Source organism: Euwallacea fornicatus, chromosome 15 (genome assembly GCF_040115645.1).
Source record: "Euwallacea fornicatus isolate EFF26 chromosome 15, ASM4011564v1, whole genome shotgun sequence".
Classification (NCBI taxonomy): Eukaryota; Metazoa; Arthropoda; class Insecta; order Coleoptera; family Curculionidae; genus Euwallacea; species Euwallacea fornicatus.
In genome coordinates, this window is record NC_089555.1 from 530,792 (window position 1) to 549,177 (window position 18,386).

The window sequence follows — 18,386 nt, forward strand, 5'->3', positions numbered from 1 at the left end:
GCCTATATAAGTATATGGAATTATCTATTCTCAGAAAGCAAGACAAATCTCTAGTTAACACTTTCATTGGTACTAAATTGAGGTACCTAACCTCTGGAAGGAGAATAACTTTTGAGGGGAATAAGCTTCCATTTTAGTAGAAAAGCAATGATTTGTGTTTTATTATTAAAAAAAGTCACGTGATTATGTCATTTGACACTCGACACGGATCCCTGTCTTGCGCATTAGACAACAGATTTGATTATACAGTGCGGACCGACACGGACCCGAGACAGAGAGCATTGTTGTGGAAAATTTTGTATAAATCAACCAAAGAAAAACCATACGGTAAATACGTTATGATTTTCTCCGGCTAGTTAAGTTTGAAATTAAGGTGCATGATCTCAGTCTAGACTAAACCTAAATATAAATAGAAATTAATCTTAAAAACGACTGACCCTAACTACGTGCGCTTACGGTGTTCGATTACGAGTGTAAACCTTGGCGTAAGTATAAACAAAGTCAATTAAACAAAAAAATAAGCGGTCACCGACGAACATCGATTTCTCCAGTCCTAGCATACTTTATGCGATTCAAAACGACCAAAGTTCAAACTAAGGACACTTTTGAGGATTCGAATGTGTTAACTGTGTGTCAGCCAGCATATACACTCATTCGGGCAGTGCGCACGTCACACTGGAAAATAAACTGCAAGCATACACAAGACACGGATTCACGTCATGCGCTCTGGGGCGAAAACACGCGCGTCACGGACGCGTGTCGTTCGCATTCAACGGAACAATGGAGTCGTGTTCAACTATGGTTCCCACAAAAGAAAAGCAACTTTGGCCTGCAACTCGGAAACAAATTAAGCTGGAAAAAGTCGCGCGCGCGCCACTGGATCGCACATTAGAAAAGGTACCAAAGATGTTTTTGCCAAAAATTAAAAGCATTCATATGCAAAAAAAGTTACGGGGCTTTGAAGAAAACGACAAAGAACGAGAAACGACTTGTATCTCCCAAACCAGTCGAGATGTGAAAATACTGTTTAGGTAACTCAAATTCGCTCAAAAATCGGGCAACAGTCCCAACCACGATTTTTCTCCATCTGCTCGGGAAATGCCCGAAACACCACCAATTGCATCGAAAATAGCACACCATGTACAGGGTGGCTCTGCCTGGAGGTCGACCGCGAGGACCTCCGTCCCCGAATTGTGTGGCTTCGCCGCAATTCAGACAACCTCGACTTTTCTATGTTGAGGGAGATGCCCGAGCTCCAGAAACGGACACCCTGTATGTGGGGCCATTTCTTCAGGGTTAAGAAAAAAAGACAGACCCACGATTCGGATTCCCAAACAAAAAGAGTGGAAACGTGACAATGATATCGTCAGCCGATCGGATGTTAAATTATGCAGATGTATTCTCAAATCTCATGCAATTGTGCGGTAATTTAAGATGTCGAGGCCTGGTCGCCGTATTTTTCTCGTCTCAAACGGCCATCTTTCGCGGTTGGTATTAAATTATCTACCGGCCTTAAACCAGTTCACGCTGGACGTTCGTCCATCAAAGAGCTCAAAGGTTGCTCAATGGCGAGCTACGGATTTGGCCTTACATCCTTTCGTCCCTCGGGCATCGATTTACGACGTAAGCGTCATTTTTTTTTCTAATTTTGAGTGCATTTGAAATGAAAACGCTTCGCATTGAATTTCGACGAATAGAGGGGCCTCAATTGGACCATCTAGAGGTGATCAGGACTCGAAGGACGCCGACTGGGGCCTCTTGGGGAAATGCAGAGTGCTCAAATGTTTTGAATTTTTTTTGAAAAAAAACGTACTTTAAAATGAGGCTTCGGTCACCTTTTAGTCAATTTTATGGGGTGTAACCTATCATCGTGCAGATATTTTAGGGGGCGATAGGAGCCTAAAAATATTAAAAAAATGCTAATAAGCTAACAGCCTAAAAACCTGCTATTTTGGATATACAGGATGGAAAAGCTTCACATTTTTTTTCTCATTTAGCACCTTTTTTACGTATGCCTGAGATCAAATTTTCGAAATATCGTACAAGTGTTTTTTTAAGACCTTCTGCAGCAAAATGTCAAAATCGTCGATGGCCATATACAGGGTGTTATTTTACGTTTCTTTGGGTCATATACTACTTTATGCTTTGCATATTTTTTGAAACACCCTGTGTGAATTCTAATATCAAATTTAAATTCCTTCTTCAATTCTTCAGCGTTTTGTAGGGTTCGTAGAAATACAAATCGATGCAGATTAAGACTAAAAAGAAAGTCAGAAAAAATAATCTGACTCAGTTACCATCAACTTTGCGAAGCAAATGTCATCAAATTTGTAAAAAAAACAAATCCGAACGAAACTGTAGAAACTATTAAAAATGTGCCACCCTGTATGTCGAAAATGGCGCCTTTTTGACCATGTACCTATTAGAATTTTTTGTTATTTTGCAGAGCACTATCCCCTCCCGAAACATCTTCATGGGGATATTTTCCCTGTACAGATAGAAATTAACTTTTGAGATTTTTAAGGACGAGTTTTCAAACGGCTCAAAAAACAACCGAGCCAGGACACTCACTGCTCCATTAATTTGATTAATGCGATTTTCTTTAAATATTTATCGAAGAACTGTCGAAGTCAAAGGTCATCACAAATTCCAGAATTCTTATCTCCGAAAAGACCCGCAAATCGGATATGCAGCTGAGACGAGTCAGAAATACGAGAGTGGTCGCAGAAGTAGCCCACCTGACATATAGATGGCGATGTTTTTGGTAAAAATTTTCCTGCATTACACAGACCTAACCTTAAAAAGCTTTTAACCTAAAGTTTGACGGTGGTACTTTGGTTTGTCTTCGTTTTGGAGCTGTTTTTAGTGGAAGTTTGTAGAGATTTTGTGAACATTGAAAATGTTGTTCGTCATACGTGATTCAGTACTTTCATTTGAAAGGCCTTAGGCCGTCCAACATCGAAGCCAAGTTGGGTTCTACTTTAGGGGGAATTTGATTCTTCATTAACAACTGTAAAACGTTTCGTGGCAGAGTTTAAACGCGGTTGTTCGAGCTGCCAAAACGAACTCCACAGCGGATGACCCACCCTACGACACTCCAGATTTGACCCCTCCGGATATTGTGGTGAAAATTTGCAAAATTGTCCCGCAAGATCGCCATGTCTATGAATATTGTAAATCGCATTTCGATCGGATAAACGCATATGATGAAGCTGTGCACAAAATGAGTGCCGCGATTACTCACAATTGAACAAAATCAGTGCCGTGAGGATGTTTTAACGGCGTGGTCGACAAATTTTCCCAGCAATAAAGCTGAGCTTTTGCGTCGATTCATGACCATGTGTGAAAGATGGGTTCATCGTTGCATATATGAGGCGAAAGGGTAGTCAAATCGATAGGCTCTAAGGACGGAATCGGCTCTAAATAAGAGCCCGTTTCGTCCAAGACAAGCCACCAGTCCACGTTGGTGTCATGGCGGTGGCGAAAATTAGTCGTGTTGGTTTCGAACTTTTTCCTCACCCATCCTATTCACCAGATTTTCCCCCTTTCGGATTATTTTCGATTTGCAAAGTCGAAAAAATCGCTTGTTGGAAAGAGAGTTGCCAGCAAAGAAGAGATCGAGTCCGAGGTTGATGAAGAGTGAGACGGGGTGTCGAAGCCACAGAACGTCGCCGGGAAAAGTGTCCCGGTGTCAAAGGAGACCAAGTTGAGAAACGTGATACTTTCCAATATCTCTTTTCTTTGAGTGGTAGGTCTGGTGCTTCCGGGACTATCCTCGCACATCCACCAGAAGGACGTGGCGAACCTCTCGCAACGGGGGTGCGTGAGGGGGGGGTCCTGTGGCGTCGTAAACGGACTCGCCCGATAAATTGACGGTTTGTTTTCCAGTATTTTTAGGTCCTTATTTATAGCGCCAGGCATGCCAAAGTCTCGAACCGAAAAATTGCATCAATCATCGAGCCTATTTCCGAACCCATTACTTACCCTTCTTACCTCGGAAAGTCTTCCTAATTATAGAAAACAAACCCGATACCGACGAGAAACAAGTAAGCCGTTAAATCATTGTTAACTGAAACCAGAGTTTACACTCCAAAGGTTAATGAGAGGACTATACAAGTTGAGCCTCATTATGGGCCCGTGTTCTGGTGCGAGGACGACAGATTTAGAATCGGAGTGGCAAGTGAACTTTCTAGTAGTGCTCCCCGCTTCTTGTGCGTTTAGTGATTTGTTGTGGATTAAAGAACTATTTCCAACATTTCTGAAAATGTATCGATGCAACGTAATAACGCATAATAATAAGCGGCCGCAGTCAACGGTCTGGCCTTAGGCCACTCAAGAGGAACAAAAATGCGTTAAGTACCAATAACGAGCGATTGTTTATGCATAACAGGCAAAAAGACGTCTCGAGAAATTACAGGTAGCAGAGTCTGTGAAGGAATTGTCCTGTTATTAGAGACGCCATGGAATGCACTTTCTCGTGCGTTTCATTAACGAAACCCCTGGTAATCCGGCAAAATATATTACGGTAGCCAATTATTATCGATGATCTAATCTACTTTTGTTCAGAAGTAATGGCCATAATTATTCCATCGGAGTCAGTGCAAAACGACGACGACGAGGAAACAAGAACAGCAAGTCTGGCCCGAGAGAGAAATGCGTGTAAATGTAAAATAATCAGGTGGGCAGTAATAGAGATAGCGCGTAGCTCGCAGCCCTGATAGAGATACAGGCTGGTTGTGCAACTACCGAATAAATACAGGGAGATACCATCACTTAAGAAACATGGTCCCGATTGCCAGTACCGAGAGAATTCTCAAAGTCACCGCTGGAGCGCCACAGACTCGATCTTGCCCATTGTGGCTTTCTGGGGTGGTACTCATTAAGATATTCGTTAAGATTATTCCCACTCAACTGCCCGGGCTGATAATTTGTGTATTTAAATCGACAACTTCATTATTTTAGCGAAATTAAAGTTGGAGAGCCATTTAGCTTTAACGCATTGGGGAAGGATTTACGTTACTGCGAGGGATAGTTTCGCGCGCGCGCGTGTGTGTGTGTGTTTTTTTTTTTTTTTTTTTGACGAAGAGGAAAGGTCTTCAAAGTGTGTGCTCCACCTCGTTTACCTAATTTCCGCCCCTCCCCAACCTCCGAGCCTCGATATCTCTGGAACCCGTGGAGCAAGGGCCGTAAATAATAAGTCTAACCGTCTGGAGTAGCTCGAGATCTACCGGCACAACCGTAACATCTCTTCCTTTTCCTGAGATACGAACTTATTTACTGTCCACATATTAAACGAATCCCGGCAGCGACTTTCATCTTTTTTTCTCAGTACGGGGTGTCCCAAGAAAAAATTAGGAATCGACTGGACTCGCCCGGTTCAAAGGTCGTTCGCTTTATCGTACGCGGGTGTCGAATCGACTCTCTCGACCCCGCCAATTCGGAATAATTCTCTCAGTTTTGTCTTGCGGCCAGTTGCTGGCTGCAGCTTCGCTTTGGCCTTCGATCTCTGGGCTCAGCTCCCGAAGACCCACTCTCAGCGGCGTAATGTCCTGTTTTCGCAGCAGCTCTCGGATATCCCCGACTCAGCACATCTTCGAGTCAAAGTTTCTGCTGCGAAATCCAGAAATCTGGATTTTCCCGCTGGAATCGAAACTGCTACGAATCGGATGTGCTGGCGAGGTGCCCGAAGCACAAACCGGAACCCTGCAGAAGTACCCTTTAGGAGACGCACAGCCATTGGCAGGGCATGATTAAGTATTAGACATTTTGCCTATAGGACCGTAACGGGCACCAACGTACACTGTGCACGGAAAGTCCGGCAGCCACGAAATACCTCGGAAATATGCATTAAAAAATACTTTATGTAAAAGCTGAAAGAGCTTAGAAGTTCTACTGTTGTGTGGCGTTCGGAAATATACAAGGTGTGTCACAAAGTAGCAATTAGTTGGAAGTTGCGTTCGTTCTCATGGCAACATTCTACAACATTTTCTTATTCGCCTCATGTTTCGATTGCGTTCCATGTAATGCGTGTCCTATGGCTAACTCCAGTAGCTGTCGCAGAACTAAAGAAAAAAAAGGAAACTACTTTCATGTAAATGAACTTCATGTTTATTGAGGGAAGGGCCCAAAGTGTGCCCCTTGAACGGTTCGAGAACCAGCTAAATTGCAATAGAATCTCCCAATAACATACTCCAGCATTTCAACACTAATGAGACAGCATGCGTCAGTAATTCTTCTTCTCAACCCATTCGAATCTGCCGGTTTCGTGACATACACCATACTTTCTAAGTGGCCCATAGGAAACAGTCAAGGGGCGTCAAGTCCAGCGATCTAGGGGGCCATACCATTTCACCTCCACGTTTTTTCCAAGCCGCATAATAGGCAAGCTGATTGTGTAATTCTGAGTGAACTTATGGAATTTTCAAACTACTTGAATTTTTATACGAGGTATTTTCCGATAAATTGAATACTTTTCGAAATATCCAGGGTGACCGGACTTTTCGTACGCAGTGTCGTTTTAGGTTAAGGCAGCGGCCCGTTTTCCCGCTCAGAGGAGTAATGCAACATAATCTCAATAATAATTAGTCATTGTTGCCAATTGTGTAATTGATAAACCGGCTTGGTTACGCAATCGGGCGTGGCAGAAGAAAATGTCCAAAATTAATATTTGTTTTCGCAACTTATATCAAATTCGCGAGTTAATACTGATGCGTTATGCGAGTTAAATTTCTCTATGAAGCATTGAAATTTATAAACCCGGCAACACCCCATAACCTCACAAGCGTCCCTAATTGACTGATGGTACCTCGTACCATTACAAACACATACCTCATGCTATAATCCAGAGCTTCTGCCATATTGTCTCTATGCACAACCACTAGACGAACCGAGTATAGTCACATGTACTATATATAATAGCCGGCACTTGCATTAAGTACCAATAGTACCATCGATGACTAAAATCGAACAAAACTTACTCGACAACTTGCCCGGTCGCCGAAAAAAGTAGAAAATACATTATCAAAGTGCAAATATTGTATTTTATTCGCGAAGAAGAGATAAAACCTAAATTCTGTTTGTTGTTCCCTAGGGGCACAAAGGCAATGGGTCTCTAATCTCTGGTATGCGAGCATTATATTCGCTATCTATGCCTGGATGTTTGCATTAGTCCAGAAAAGTACACTTTACAAATATGTTTCGAATCGTTGCGACCCTGAAAGTGGATAATGGCAATTTGGTGGGGATTATGTGTGCGGTGCCGTGAAATTCTTTGACAAGAATACACCTGCATGGCAATTGAAGAGAAAATGGAAATTCTTGCCTCAGCAACACTGTCTTCGCATACAACCTTTAAATGGCAACATCGAAACTTTCAAGTGCCTTTTTAAATTACCGATGGAAAGGGCCGACTGCATGGATACTCGAAAATATGGGACAATATCCAGGGCATTCTCCACGCACGGTTCCGAGCCGATTAAAACGGCTCCTCACCGTCGTTTTAAATAAATTAATGACAAAATCCTTATCATCCTTCATGTCTGATCGATGAGATCCCAAAAAACCCAATCGAATTTTTGTTCTGTTTTCTAAAAGACGTGGAGTTTAGATTGTTCTTTTCCTGCACATTTCCGCACCCCTGCGAATTTTTCCTAGCAATTTCCACTCATTTTTCCGACTGCAATGGGCGAAGAGACATGTTTTTGTGCTGATTGAAAGAATATTGAGTCGCGTTTGCACCCTTTCACAATATTGTTTGTCGATAACAGAAAATTAAATCGGCTTTTCTCCGGCGGAAATGAGTTTTCACATGGGGGAGCGTTGTCGACAATGCGAGAACTGGTGTCTTCTCTCTGGAAATGTTGGTACAGCGGCCCTAATGGGAATTTCGCATTATTAGCTGGAGATATTTGAAGATTCGAAGCCGAAAAAAGATTTTTGGTTTCAAACGTTAAGCCCGTGTTAAGTACGAAAGGAAAATGAGCAAGTGAAAAGGGACAGACATTTTTTTTTATACGTTGGATTCATTCGTTACGGTCTCGTGTTTGACTCGTGGTAATGGCAACTTTGCGGCTGTTTTTGGGATTCCCCGTCATGATCAGCTAATCGTGTCACCTCAAAAGTACTGGTCGGGCGATGAGCTGACGGCACCAAACCGCCGTGAGCGCCCTCGGTTTCGTCACGAAAGTTCAGTTTTTCTCGAAAATTTGCGTTTTTCTCGTAAATTACTACGCCTCTGGTAATCGGCACAATACGAAACCTGCTGAAATATGTTCTATGATCAGCGTAAACTGTCTGGGTGACGGGCGTACGTAAGTACAAATACGCATTCGCTGAGTTAACAGAGAGAAAGGCCCCGCGGGGGGCCCAGCAGGTGCCAGGTCAGGCCGCGTCATTGGGATCCGATGAGTTCCCGTACTTAAAAGAATATTAATCATGTTCGTGTGGCCGATTAGTTACGCTGCAACGTTTCACTTTATACAGGTTTCCCCAATTTTTCCATTAACATTTACACCTACCTCAGATCAGGCCGCTTTTCTCTCACAAGAACTTTACGTAAATTGGAATTCAGAACAAGAACCGTCCGAACAGTTATGTGCAGGTTTTTGTCGCTTACGACGAGGTTTTACAAGCGTTTGACCAAGTGCACCTGAGGGGTCAGTAACAAGCGCCGTAAGAGACAATTGGGGCGTGCCTCCGCGGAAAAGAGCAGGAATTTCAACCTTTCTGGATTTGGAAAAATTGCCGGAACAAATCTTAATCTTGTAAATCACTGTCAGTAATTTTTTATTCATGAGAAAGATTAAGTATCTATCTACCTTGTTCGCCGTTTTTGAGATAACGGCGAGTAAGGAAACACTGAATTTTCATGAAATATCGTTTCTGCCGGGTCTGTTTGTTTATATGAATCGGTTTGGCGCTTCAGAAGGAACGCTAAGGTTCGATGTAGGGCGGCGAGAAAGGACGTTTCGTCTCGAACTAATCGTCAGCTGCACATCACCCCAAACACAAATTTCAACAAGAGAGGCCCCATTCGAGAACTTTCTGCACAAAAAATCGACATACTTAAGCAGATTTGGCAACGTCGATGACCCGCGTGATGACAGATCGTTGAGGATAGACTTCGGGCCTGTCAACGGTCTCGGTCACCTGCATGGTGCGAGACAGCTACAGATCGGCTGGACGGGAAGCTTGCAGTGGTCACTTACGGGTTGGGGGGACGTTCCGGGAATTCAGTATTTGGTGAAGTCGCTCTAGCGGTTCCTTTGTCCCACGCACGTTATTTTCCGTCGACGATGACATCCCCCCGTTGCGTCACTAACGGTACAAGATGGCGGCAACGTTGCCACCTTCGATCCTCCAAAGTCACGCACTTTTTCCGTTTATTCCTCTGAGCCGTATTCAACATGAAACAGGCCATAAAGTAAGATAAACCGCGAAGAAATTGGCCACGTTACCGATTGTGCTAAAGTCCATCTCCCATCATCCATTATGCATTTAGTATAACGTGCGTCTGCTAAAGAAGAATCGCATTGAATCCAAACCGGAACAGTGAGGTTATTCGATTGCGGTGTAATAGAATCGATGCCACGTGATGGGAATACTCCATTTTCTAGGCCTATGGCCCTTTTTGCCTCATCTCGACCGTTATTTGCACGAAACTGCAGCAATAATTATTCATGACGTTGCCTGATGATCGCCGGTCCGCTCGGCTCATCATCATCGTGTTAGGTTTCACAATTCTCACAGGCACAAATGAGACATGCAGATCACGGAAGAGGCTCTCTTGATGGGCCTTTTCCTCATACCTCGTTGATTAAGGTTTAAGGCCACAATTGACTTACCTTCGTAAATTCATCTTTCATTGTGTTATACGTTTTAATGTCATTTCGACATCGCCTCCCAGGCATAGACCGTCTGGTCGTATCGTTAATAGGCCGGCGTTAGTAAAAGTTTACACATCGACTCAAGAAATGAAAGTATTTCCTTTATTTGTTATATTATGTAGTAATCGTTAAATATTATGTGCAATAAATTTGTCTGACAAAAAGTCTAATCAGCATCAGGTGTTTTATAAGTATTCGAATCTGGGTTTAAGCCGTTGGTGATGCAATTGTTCACCATAAAAGATGGTACTCGGTTTGTCTTTTCCATGGGTGCCCAACCTCGTGACTCGACAAATCAATATCCATTACACCTGTTGTGTCCAGTTAGCAATTGCTTCGTAGTACAAGCTCAGAAAACAATAAAATCCTAGTTTTATTCGCTCGTAAACGAAAATAATATAACTGTATGGTTAGAAGCTCGGCGCGAGGCTATTAAATTTTATAGTTAATTTGTGTCGTACATTTTAAGCAATTATTATCTGCCTCATTATTATTGAGGGGAGGGGGGGGATTACAACAAAATCATATACCTGTGGGTTTTTCATTGATCAGTAGCTATAGAGGTAGGGTTCGCCAGAGTGGTCGCACACGGGCGTATCCGAAACGATGAGTGACCATTTCACTCTTTCCAGATTGAGCAAGTGCGAAAGCTTTGGTGCGGTGCTTACGCAGGGCAGAGCGTGTACTCGAGGGAAAAGCCATTCGTCCGAGTCATGTCTTTCAGACTAGTACTCGGCGCAAATGTCACCTAAACATCTCGTACGCTCTAGGAGCCGGAGAGGAGGCACCACTTTAATCCCCTGCATCGAGCCAGAGGCACGGGGAGAGAGAAAAGCCGGGAGCCATTTCCGGACGAGTGTTTAGAGAAAATTTGTTTCGTGATTTCGGACACCTGTCCTCTGAACGATACTCCGCAACACCCGTGTCTTCGCGGAGGCCGCCCCTCAATGGTGCGCAACCACGGAGTGGGAGGTTGTCTCTTTAGAGCAACGCGACCCGAGGACACGACAGTATACAGGGTCTTCCATTTGGAAACATCCTGATATCTGAACCGGTCGGGGAGGGCTTCGCGCCGACAAGCGATTTCCGCAAACTAACAATTGTGAAACCACTGTCACTCCTGAGGGGGTTAATCCAGAAAGTAAAAGTTGCCGCATGATCCGGGCACCATTCCGCTGAAAGTAAAAGGAAGTTGCTGCATCACCTGGGTACCATTTCGCTGAAACTTCTCATGAACCTGCAACATTACCGTCGACACAGTTTATAAATCGTCGGAATGGGTTTGACAAATGGTCCGCTGTAGGCTACAACACAATTACTGCCCACTACGAAACCCTGCAACGTCTCTGCCGATTTAAAACGATACAGATATTCAGGGAAGTCATAATTTATGCACATCGCCGATCGCTCCTGCTTATGTAAATTGTCAATATTCCCTGTCTTAGCTATTGATTCAATATGGGATTAATATGGGAAAGTGGGTTTTCGTATCAAAGGACATAATTTTAAATTTATGTCACTCCTACGCTGTAAAAAAACCATCAAACAAAGTTATTGAACAAAAACAAGCAGTTTGCCGGGAGAAGTCAATAAAGTAGGGTCTTTTTAAAAGGCCAGTCTGACCCCTCGTTCATTAATTTTTAATGCGATTGTGTGCAATGAATAAGTAAAATGCATTATAAGGTTCCTGTATAGCGAAAGGCCCAATGATCGACCGACGGTTTCGGGCTATTGGCCAAAAATTGAGCCATGCAGACCACGTGCAAGAGATCATATAAAATTGAAGGAAATTTTTCGAACGAAGCCGATGTGATTACTTGACCGGATATTGTGATCTGCAACCCTTGCCGAGGTTAAATGGGAGGCCTTATTGCCAATGAGGCTCATTTTCTTCACCGGAACTGGACCACTGTACTTGAAAATATCTACTATTAGCCTCGTAACCGTTGCGTTCTGTAGAAGCACCTTTCGCCCCCCCCCCTTTGAAATTCTAGTTTTTCAAACGGATCACTCGGTATTTTGCCAGAATTTCTCCCTCCAATGGAGAGACCGTTTTAGTTATAAACTTCCAATATCCAATTCAAAACTTTCCGAGAAATTTAATGGAAAGTTTAATTTTGAATAATTTTCCCATTCTCCTTTGCAAAACTCAATTTATCTATAGTGGAACACTCGGTATTTTTTAGCTTGTCAAAAGAATAAAATTTATCGGCAATTTTAATCACAAATACCGCCCGCGTCCTGCGCTCTAGTGATCTGCGACAGCGTAGATTATATCGCGATCTTTAGCACTTTTCGAGATATTGAGGAACGCATAGAGCGCGTCCAGTGGTCTATGTTAAAATTCCCTTTTTGCTATTTCAAAATGTAAAACGACAGTATTTCTAATGAAGCGCCCTGTACATTAATTCTGTACCAGTACCTCCATTCAAGAGGATCAATTTCCGTCTACATGGACCATCTCTATCGCTTCCCGCAGTATCAAGGTGTTTATGGGGTTTTAGCTGATTTTTTGCTGATATAAATTTTTCGGTTTTCAGAGATCTAAAATTGCAGCATTTCTAAAGGAGCATACTGCATAATTTTGAGATCGTGGATCGTTTCATTCAGGATTTCTTCCTGCATGTGGTTGAGTCACGATCTCTATGGCTTTTTGAGGTATCGAGGTGTTCGTTGAGAAAAAATGGCTCGTATTACGATTTGCCTCATTTTGTTCGGATTGGAGAAAGATATGTAAAACTTAAATTTTTCAAACAAGATACTCTGTAAACAAGGTGTTTCTGAAAGGTCTGTACCAAATTTTACCACAGATCCCTGAGCCAAAAACATGACGGTTTAACCCAGTTTTCCTTCCTCCTAGTTCAAAAGTTGACGGTCTTCAAAATACAGGGCGTCAAGGTAAAAATTAAAAAAGGGAAAAAATATATTAATTGGTTTGTGATTTTCTGAATAAAATGTCGCCGCGGGGGTTCTCCGGGGCGAGAAATTAGAATCTGTTTACACTTTCGTTGCACATTGTAGAGGGCGCTCTCGGCGCCAAATGAACTCTCCTTAAAGGGACATAACTTTTTTTATCACCCAATTTATTTGCGACTAAATTCGCGTTTTTTACATGCTTTATGAAAAAAGTCACCTCAATACAACTATCTGCGGCCATTCCTCTTGAGATATTTGAAGTTTAAAGTTCGCTGCATGTCTGAAACAAAAATTTTAAAACGCACATTATACAGTGTAAACGAAAAAATCGAAGTATTCAATTAATTTTCAATTCTTATCTCGTTTTTCTCTGACTCCGCCAATTTCTGCAATATTTACTTTGCTGATCTTTAGGAGCCAATGTGGACTTGTGAAGTTATTTTCAAGGCAGGCGGCGAACGTTAAACCTCGAATACCTCTTAAAAAAACGCCTGTAGGGACTTGTCCGGGGACACCTTTTTTCTTAAAACAAACAGGAAAATACAAATTCGATCATAAATGAATTTTATACCGGGTGATAAAAAAAGTTTATGCTCCTTTAAGGGGAATCCATCTAGCGCGGGCAGCGCCCTCTACAATGTGCAGCGAAAACGTCGAGAGATTCTCATTTCTCGCTCCAAAAACACCCCGGTGACGACACTTTGTTCAAATAGTGGCATGGCAGACCGAGTAATAACGTTTCCCCTTTTTAATATTCACTTTGGCGTCCTTTATTTTGAAGAAGGTAAATTGGGTCAAATCGCCACGTTTTCATCTCCGAAATGTGCAATAAAATTTTGTACAGGCGTTTTAGAGTCACCCTGTATACATAATGACTTGGCCCGTTCGTGCGTGTCGAAGAATTTCCGTAAAATCTTCGCAGTTTATGTAGCTCCTCATCGTCGGAAGAACTTGGCCAATCCTCACTGGAGGGAGGGATATCCAGGACGTTCGCTTCGCTGACTCTCAGAATCGCCTCAAGGCGATGTCGACTACCTCAGACGCGGCATAATTGAGCAATCCGGACCTTTATTACGTGCGAAATAGTGGGGTAGACAAAGACCTTTTTATATCTGAAATTATCTTCTTGGACAATGGCTGTAGAAGCAGATGGCACGAAAATGCCTTTATCGCTTCGGAACCTGCTCCCTCGATCGTCAGCTACTGACCACATAAGTCATTGAAAGCTGAACAATGGTATAATTAAAACCTACGGGTTCTTTGACTCTGCGCACGCTAAAAAAGCACATTACTTTAACATTAAGATCTATTAATCAGAAGTGAATGCGAGAACGGCCGAACAAAGTACCTGTCTGCTCAATTGCGTAACAAACAAACAATTATCTTTCGGAATCTACGGCTTGGAAGCCATTCCGTATTCTTCTTATAACAGTTTTTAGTTCTACGGCCTATGTTATGTCCATACTGAGCTAGATAGGACTTTGATACCTTTCAGCTTTTGTTGCCTGCATGCGGAAGATGCTGCCTCCACTTTTTTTGCCCCACGTTGGAGCCACGGGAACCGGCAGCAAGGAGTTCTCCAATTCGGATTTCGGAGCATTTGCTCCTCTACTACATCAAAGGATAATTTTTGCCCCCGGGCGACGATGTATATATACAATTCACACAAGTTGATGCCGTAATGGTGATTGAAACTTTCATCTTTAATTCGCTAGAGGTGAAATTCGCCGGCCACAATAGTGTTGATTGATGCCAGTGAGGCTGAGGCATTCACAAAAATTCCAACTATAATGGGGTTTTGTTCTATCGGTTAATTTCACGAACAATACAACTTTAAAAGCGATGATGGGGAAGGAGCTATAAGGCTTTAGCTGTAAATCATCAATCAACTGTTCTTATATCTGCGCTAAACGATGTGTGTTTGAATTGACTCGAATCTCAAATCATTAATATGAGGCAAAAAAAATCTTCTTTAATGAGGCCCAGCGGCCCAAAAAACTTTCTAACACCCGACGTTATTGCCATACTTGTCGCTGTCAGTTTTCATTTTACGCGCGTCCGCGCGTCAACGTCAAAACAGTCAACCGATTTGGCTGTCGAAATGGACGAGCTGCGAGCTGAGAATACGTGCGGAAAATCGCGTTTTTCCGCACGCTGGTCGCAATTGCGAAAAAATCGGACGATTTTAATGAAATTTCGGTAACCGTTTTCCTGCTCCAACTCCTCCTTGGTCGTCGGTTGGCAACTTGAATTATTAGCCGCCCCTGTCAGGGACTCCCGTTGACACGACAATAATGCAAGACGGACCTTCCTTCTTGAATTGATTTGATTGATCTTCTCACTAACGGATAGCGCAAAACTGTTGTTGCTCAATTCCCATGAAGGAAAGTCATTTTCAATGAGGCCCATCAATCCAAAAGCCTTCTCTAACAATACCCATTATTTGTCGGCATTAGCTGGCCTATTTATAAGCCGTGTTGAGAGTTTGTTTACAAGCGGTGGTACCATGTACCCTTGCCCGGTTCCCCTCTGGCTCAAAGCCCACCGCGAAACACGCGAGGAGTTAGAGTACAATACCTCGTCATATTTTACGGTTATGGTAGTGCCGAGTCAAGCACTTTGTGGGCACCATTAGTAACGACCAGCTGAAAAGGCAGACAAATTACGTGAGGTAGTCGAGGAGGTCTTGAATGGTTTTGATTCTAGAAGAGCGTAATTTTTTTTTGCAACACGGAATTTTATCTGCTTAGGACCGCATCAGCATCGTCCAACAAAAGGACATATCTCACGCTGCGGGTCGTCTTCGGCGTGGACACGGGACGGCGGAACGCATTCTTGGAAGCTTTTAAGGCGCTAATTTGTTCTTTGTGGTCGCAATTTCGCTTTGTTGGACAGCCAAACATAAATTTCGCAGCGAAACGTCTTGCGTCAGAAAGATTATGGACACGATAAAACCACTGGCTCATATGCGGCACATACGAATACGCGAGGGCTTATTTTGATTAATAAGAGAGTCTCGTTTGTAGTAAGAAATTCTTCGCGGATTTTTCGAAATTTTTCCGTATGGAACACCACTTACCTGTTAAGGGAGAAGGCCCGCCACTGAGCTTATGTTTCCACATCAAGGCGTAAAATCATTGAGGCCGCCTTTGGGTCCCTGGATTTGAGAATCACGCACAACCTGCAATAAAAAATATAAGCAGTTGACAAATTTAACTTACTTTAACAATGAGAATTAATAAATAGAGCACGGAGAATGCGTTAAGGATCGACGCGGAACCCCATGGACAGTCCAAGAGAATGTAAAATCGCTTGCTAACATCGCGGCAGTTCTCACTAAATTTACATAAGAGGTACTCTTCCCCCTCTCCCCACAAACTCCTTGCCACGCTATTTTCTAATTTTATCCATAGTTATTAATTTTAAGCTTCAGTGGCGTTCCTTCCATGGCCTCTGGATGGAGGTTTGTAATTAATCAGTACGGAAATGTCCGTTTTCATGGGGTTTTGGGGCCGTCCCATGTCCATTTTTGAGATTTTTAATGGATTCCACATAAAGCGACACACAGCAAAATTTTATTTATCAGTGCCGGGGTGTTTAGATCCCGTGGAAAGTTTGATACTGTTGTTGACCGCCCACGCACTTGCGATGGGCACCAACTTGCCCTTGGCCGGCATCAGTCCTTCCTCTGTTTGTTGCTGTTTGATATTTATAATTTCCAATTATGGCCTGTAAAAGATCTCTCTTTCCCGCGTCCCTTCACCTGAAACGTTTTTAATAAACCTGCTGAGACGAAGGCAAAAGATTTTGCGGGCAAGTAACTTTCCTGATTGTCTCAATTTTCATATGATCAGGCACCATTCCTTCGCGAGGACTCACGTGTCCCATATGTCACACATTTGTTTCTGAAAGGTTTCATGGACGAAGGCTGAAGGGGAGGAATCCCCTTTCTTGCCGCTTCAACGGTGAGGGGGAGGAGTGCGCTTTTGCAAACGACGTTTTACCCTCGCTGCATTCCCATCACGTTAAGTCGTACACGCTTCCTTGTTGAGTACTTCTCGCGGCAGGTTAACAAGTATCCACAGCAATGTTACCATCGATATCTTGGGAAAAAATTTGGACGAAACCGCAAAACGGCGGAGCTGATACATGTACGCACGCACATTCCTGAAGAGACCAATAAAGTAGAAACCCGCATCGCTGGGCTGTTCAACATCCTCGATCCTTTCTAATTTAGCGCGTTTGCCGTCAACACCATCCCAACATACTTTTAAGTCTCCACGCAATCTAAAGCCGAATGGCGAGCCCTAAGAACTGCCTCTTCCCCTTCGTGCGCTCAATCTGGACCAATTGCGAGGAGCCTCGAGGCTCTCCCGGTCTCCGAACCTGCGTGTCGAGCTTACGACGGCTTCTCTTCTGCTTTGGAGCTCACTCGTTCGCCCTTGACCTCCTGTGCCTTTGCCATATCCGAAACCTGCGTTTTGGACCGACCTGGTACCCTCCCTCCCCCGATGCCGCGAAAGCCTCGCCTAACGTTCGCTCTATTTGGCAGACTGCCGCGATGCGACCTGGGAACAATGTGCGGGGGAGGGTCCTCCTGATGCCTGCTCAGAGCCGTTCTGAAGCAAACGCCCGCGCACCACGCCGCGCCGCGCCAGATCTGTGCTCTGCCGACGTTCGATATGTTGCGCTCGGCGCCGTTCGAGGGGTGGTACTCCTCCCTTTTCTGCTCGCGAGTTCGCCGGGCAGGGCTCAGGGGGCCGAAAAAGTAACAGACGCGTTCCCAAAGAGCGAACTTGATAATGGCGTAATTGAGCACGGAGATCGAGCCGTAATAGGCGGGAATGGCTTCCTTGAGGTAATAGTAATCAGATTATTCAATAGCTACTTAAAATTTCATTAACTCGCGTGTAGGACCCTTTGGTTTTATTCTGATTAAGTGGTTAATCTTCTGGTCGAGATTAATTCAGGTTATTTGCGTAAAAAAGAGCTGAAAACAGATGTAACAGGAAGATATCAAGAAGATTTAGTATTGTTTTTATTTTGCTGAGCTAGGGGGATCGAAAGAATTGCAAGCGGATGCTCGCATTTTTGCCAGCTACAGCAACTGGTTTTCGATTTTCTTGCCGTAAATTAAAACAGAATTAATGTACGGTTAGGCGGAGTTGATATGATAAGAAAATTGATGCACTTACCTAAATGGGAAAATTTTAATAGGCTCTCGTTAGCTTTTTTTTGCATTTTGATGATTACAGACTCTTTATTACGACATCGATATCAATCGCCGGATTATTTGCATTACAAATCATTGTCCGGCAGAAAAACAAAAAGTTCGGACGACCGTTAGGTTCGTTTCAATTAATCCAGCCCTACTTTTAAGCCGCCTTTTAAAAGCCCATTAGGCTATTAACGAGAGTCCGCTCGCTCTCGTCAAAGCTTTTCTCACAGAACCTCTAAATCATCTTTAACCCGTAAAAGTTATTTTAAACAAATACGTACTTAAAATAGCAATTCATCAACTTTGTTACAACCCACTTATTAGTTAAAAGTTTCCCGTTTCTTTGGGCTGGCAAGTACGGTAATTGA

The 18,386-nt window shown here is 43.3% G+C and overlaps 1 protein-coding gene across 3 annotated transcripts in view; it reads right to left on the minus strand.

Annotated features, from left to right (window-relative positions):
- Positions 1–18,386, minus strand: part of LOC136343528 (transcription factor SOX-13-like) — a 124,474-nt gene that overhangs the window by 102,099 nt on the left and 3,989 nt on the right. For 2 of the 3 annotated variants that reach the window (XM_066290299.1, XM_066290296.1), the window contains exon 1: positions 6,829–6,978. In XM_066290299.1, the coding sequence (XP_066146396.1) occupies positions 6,829–6,857 (29 nt within the window). In that variant the 5' untranslated portion in view covers positions 6,858–6,978. Of the gene's footprint in view, positions 1–6,828; positions 6,979–15,879; positions 15,982–18,386 lie in introns of those variants that run through there. The other variant, XM_066290297.1, reaches the window with a different exon arrangement.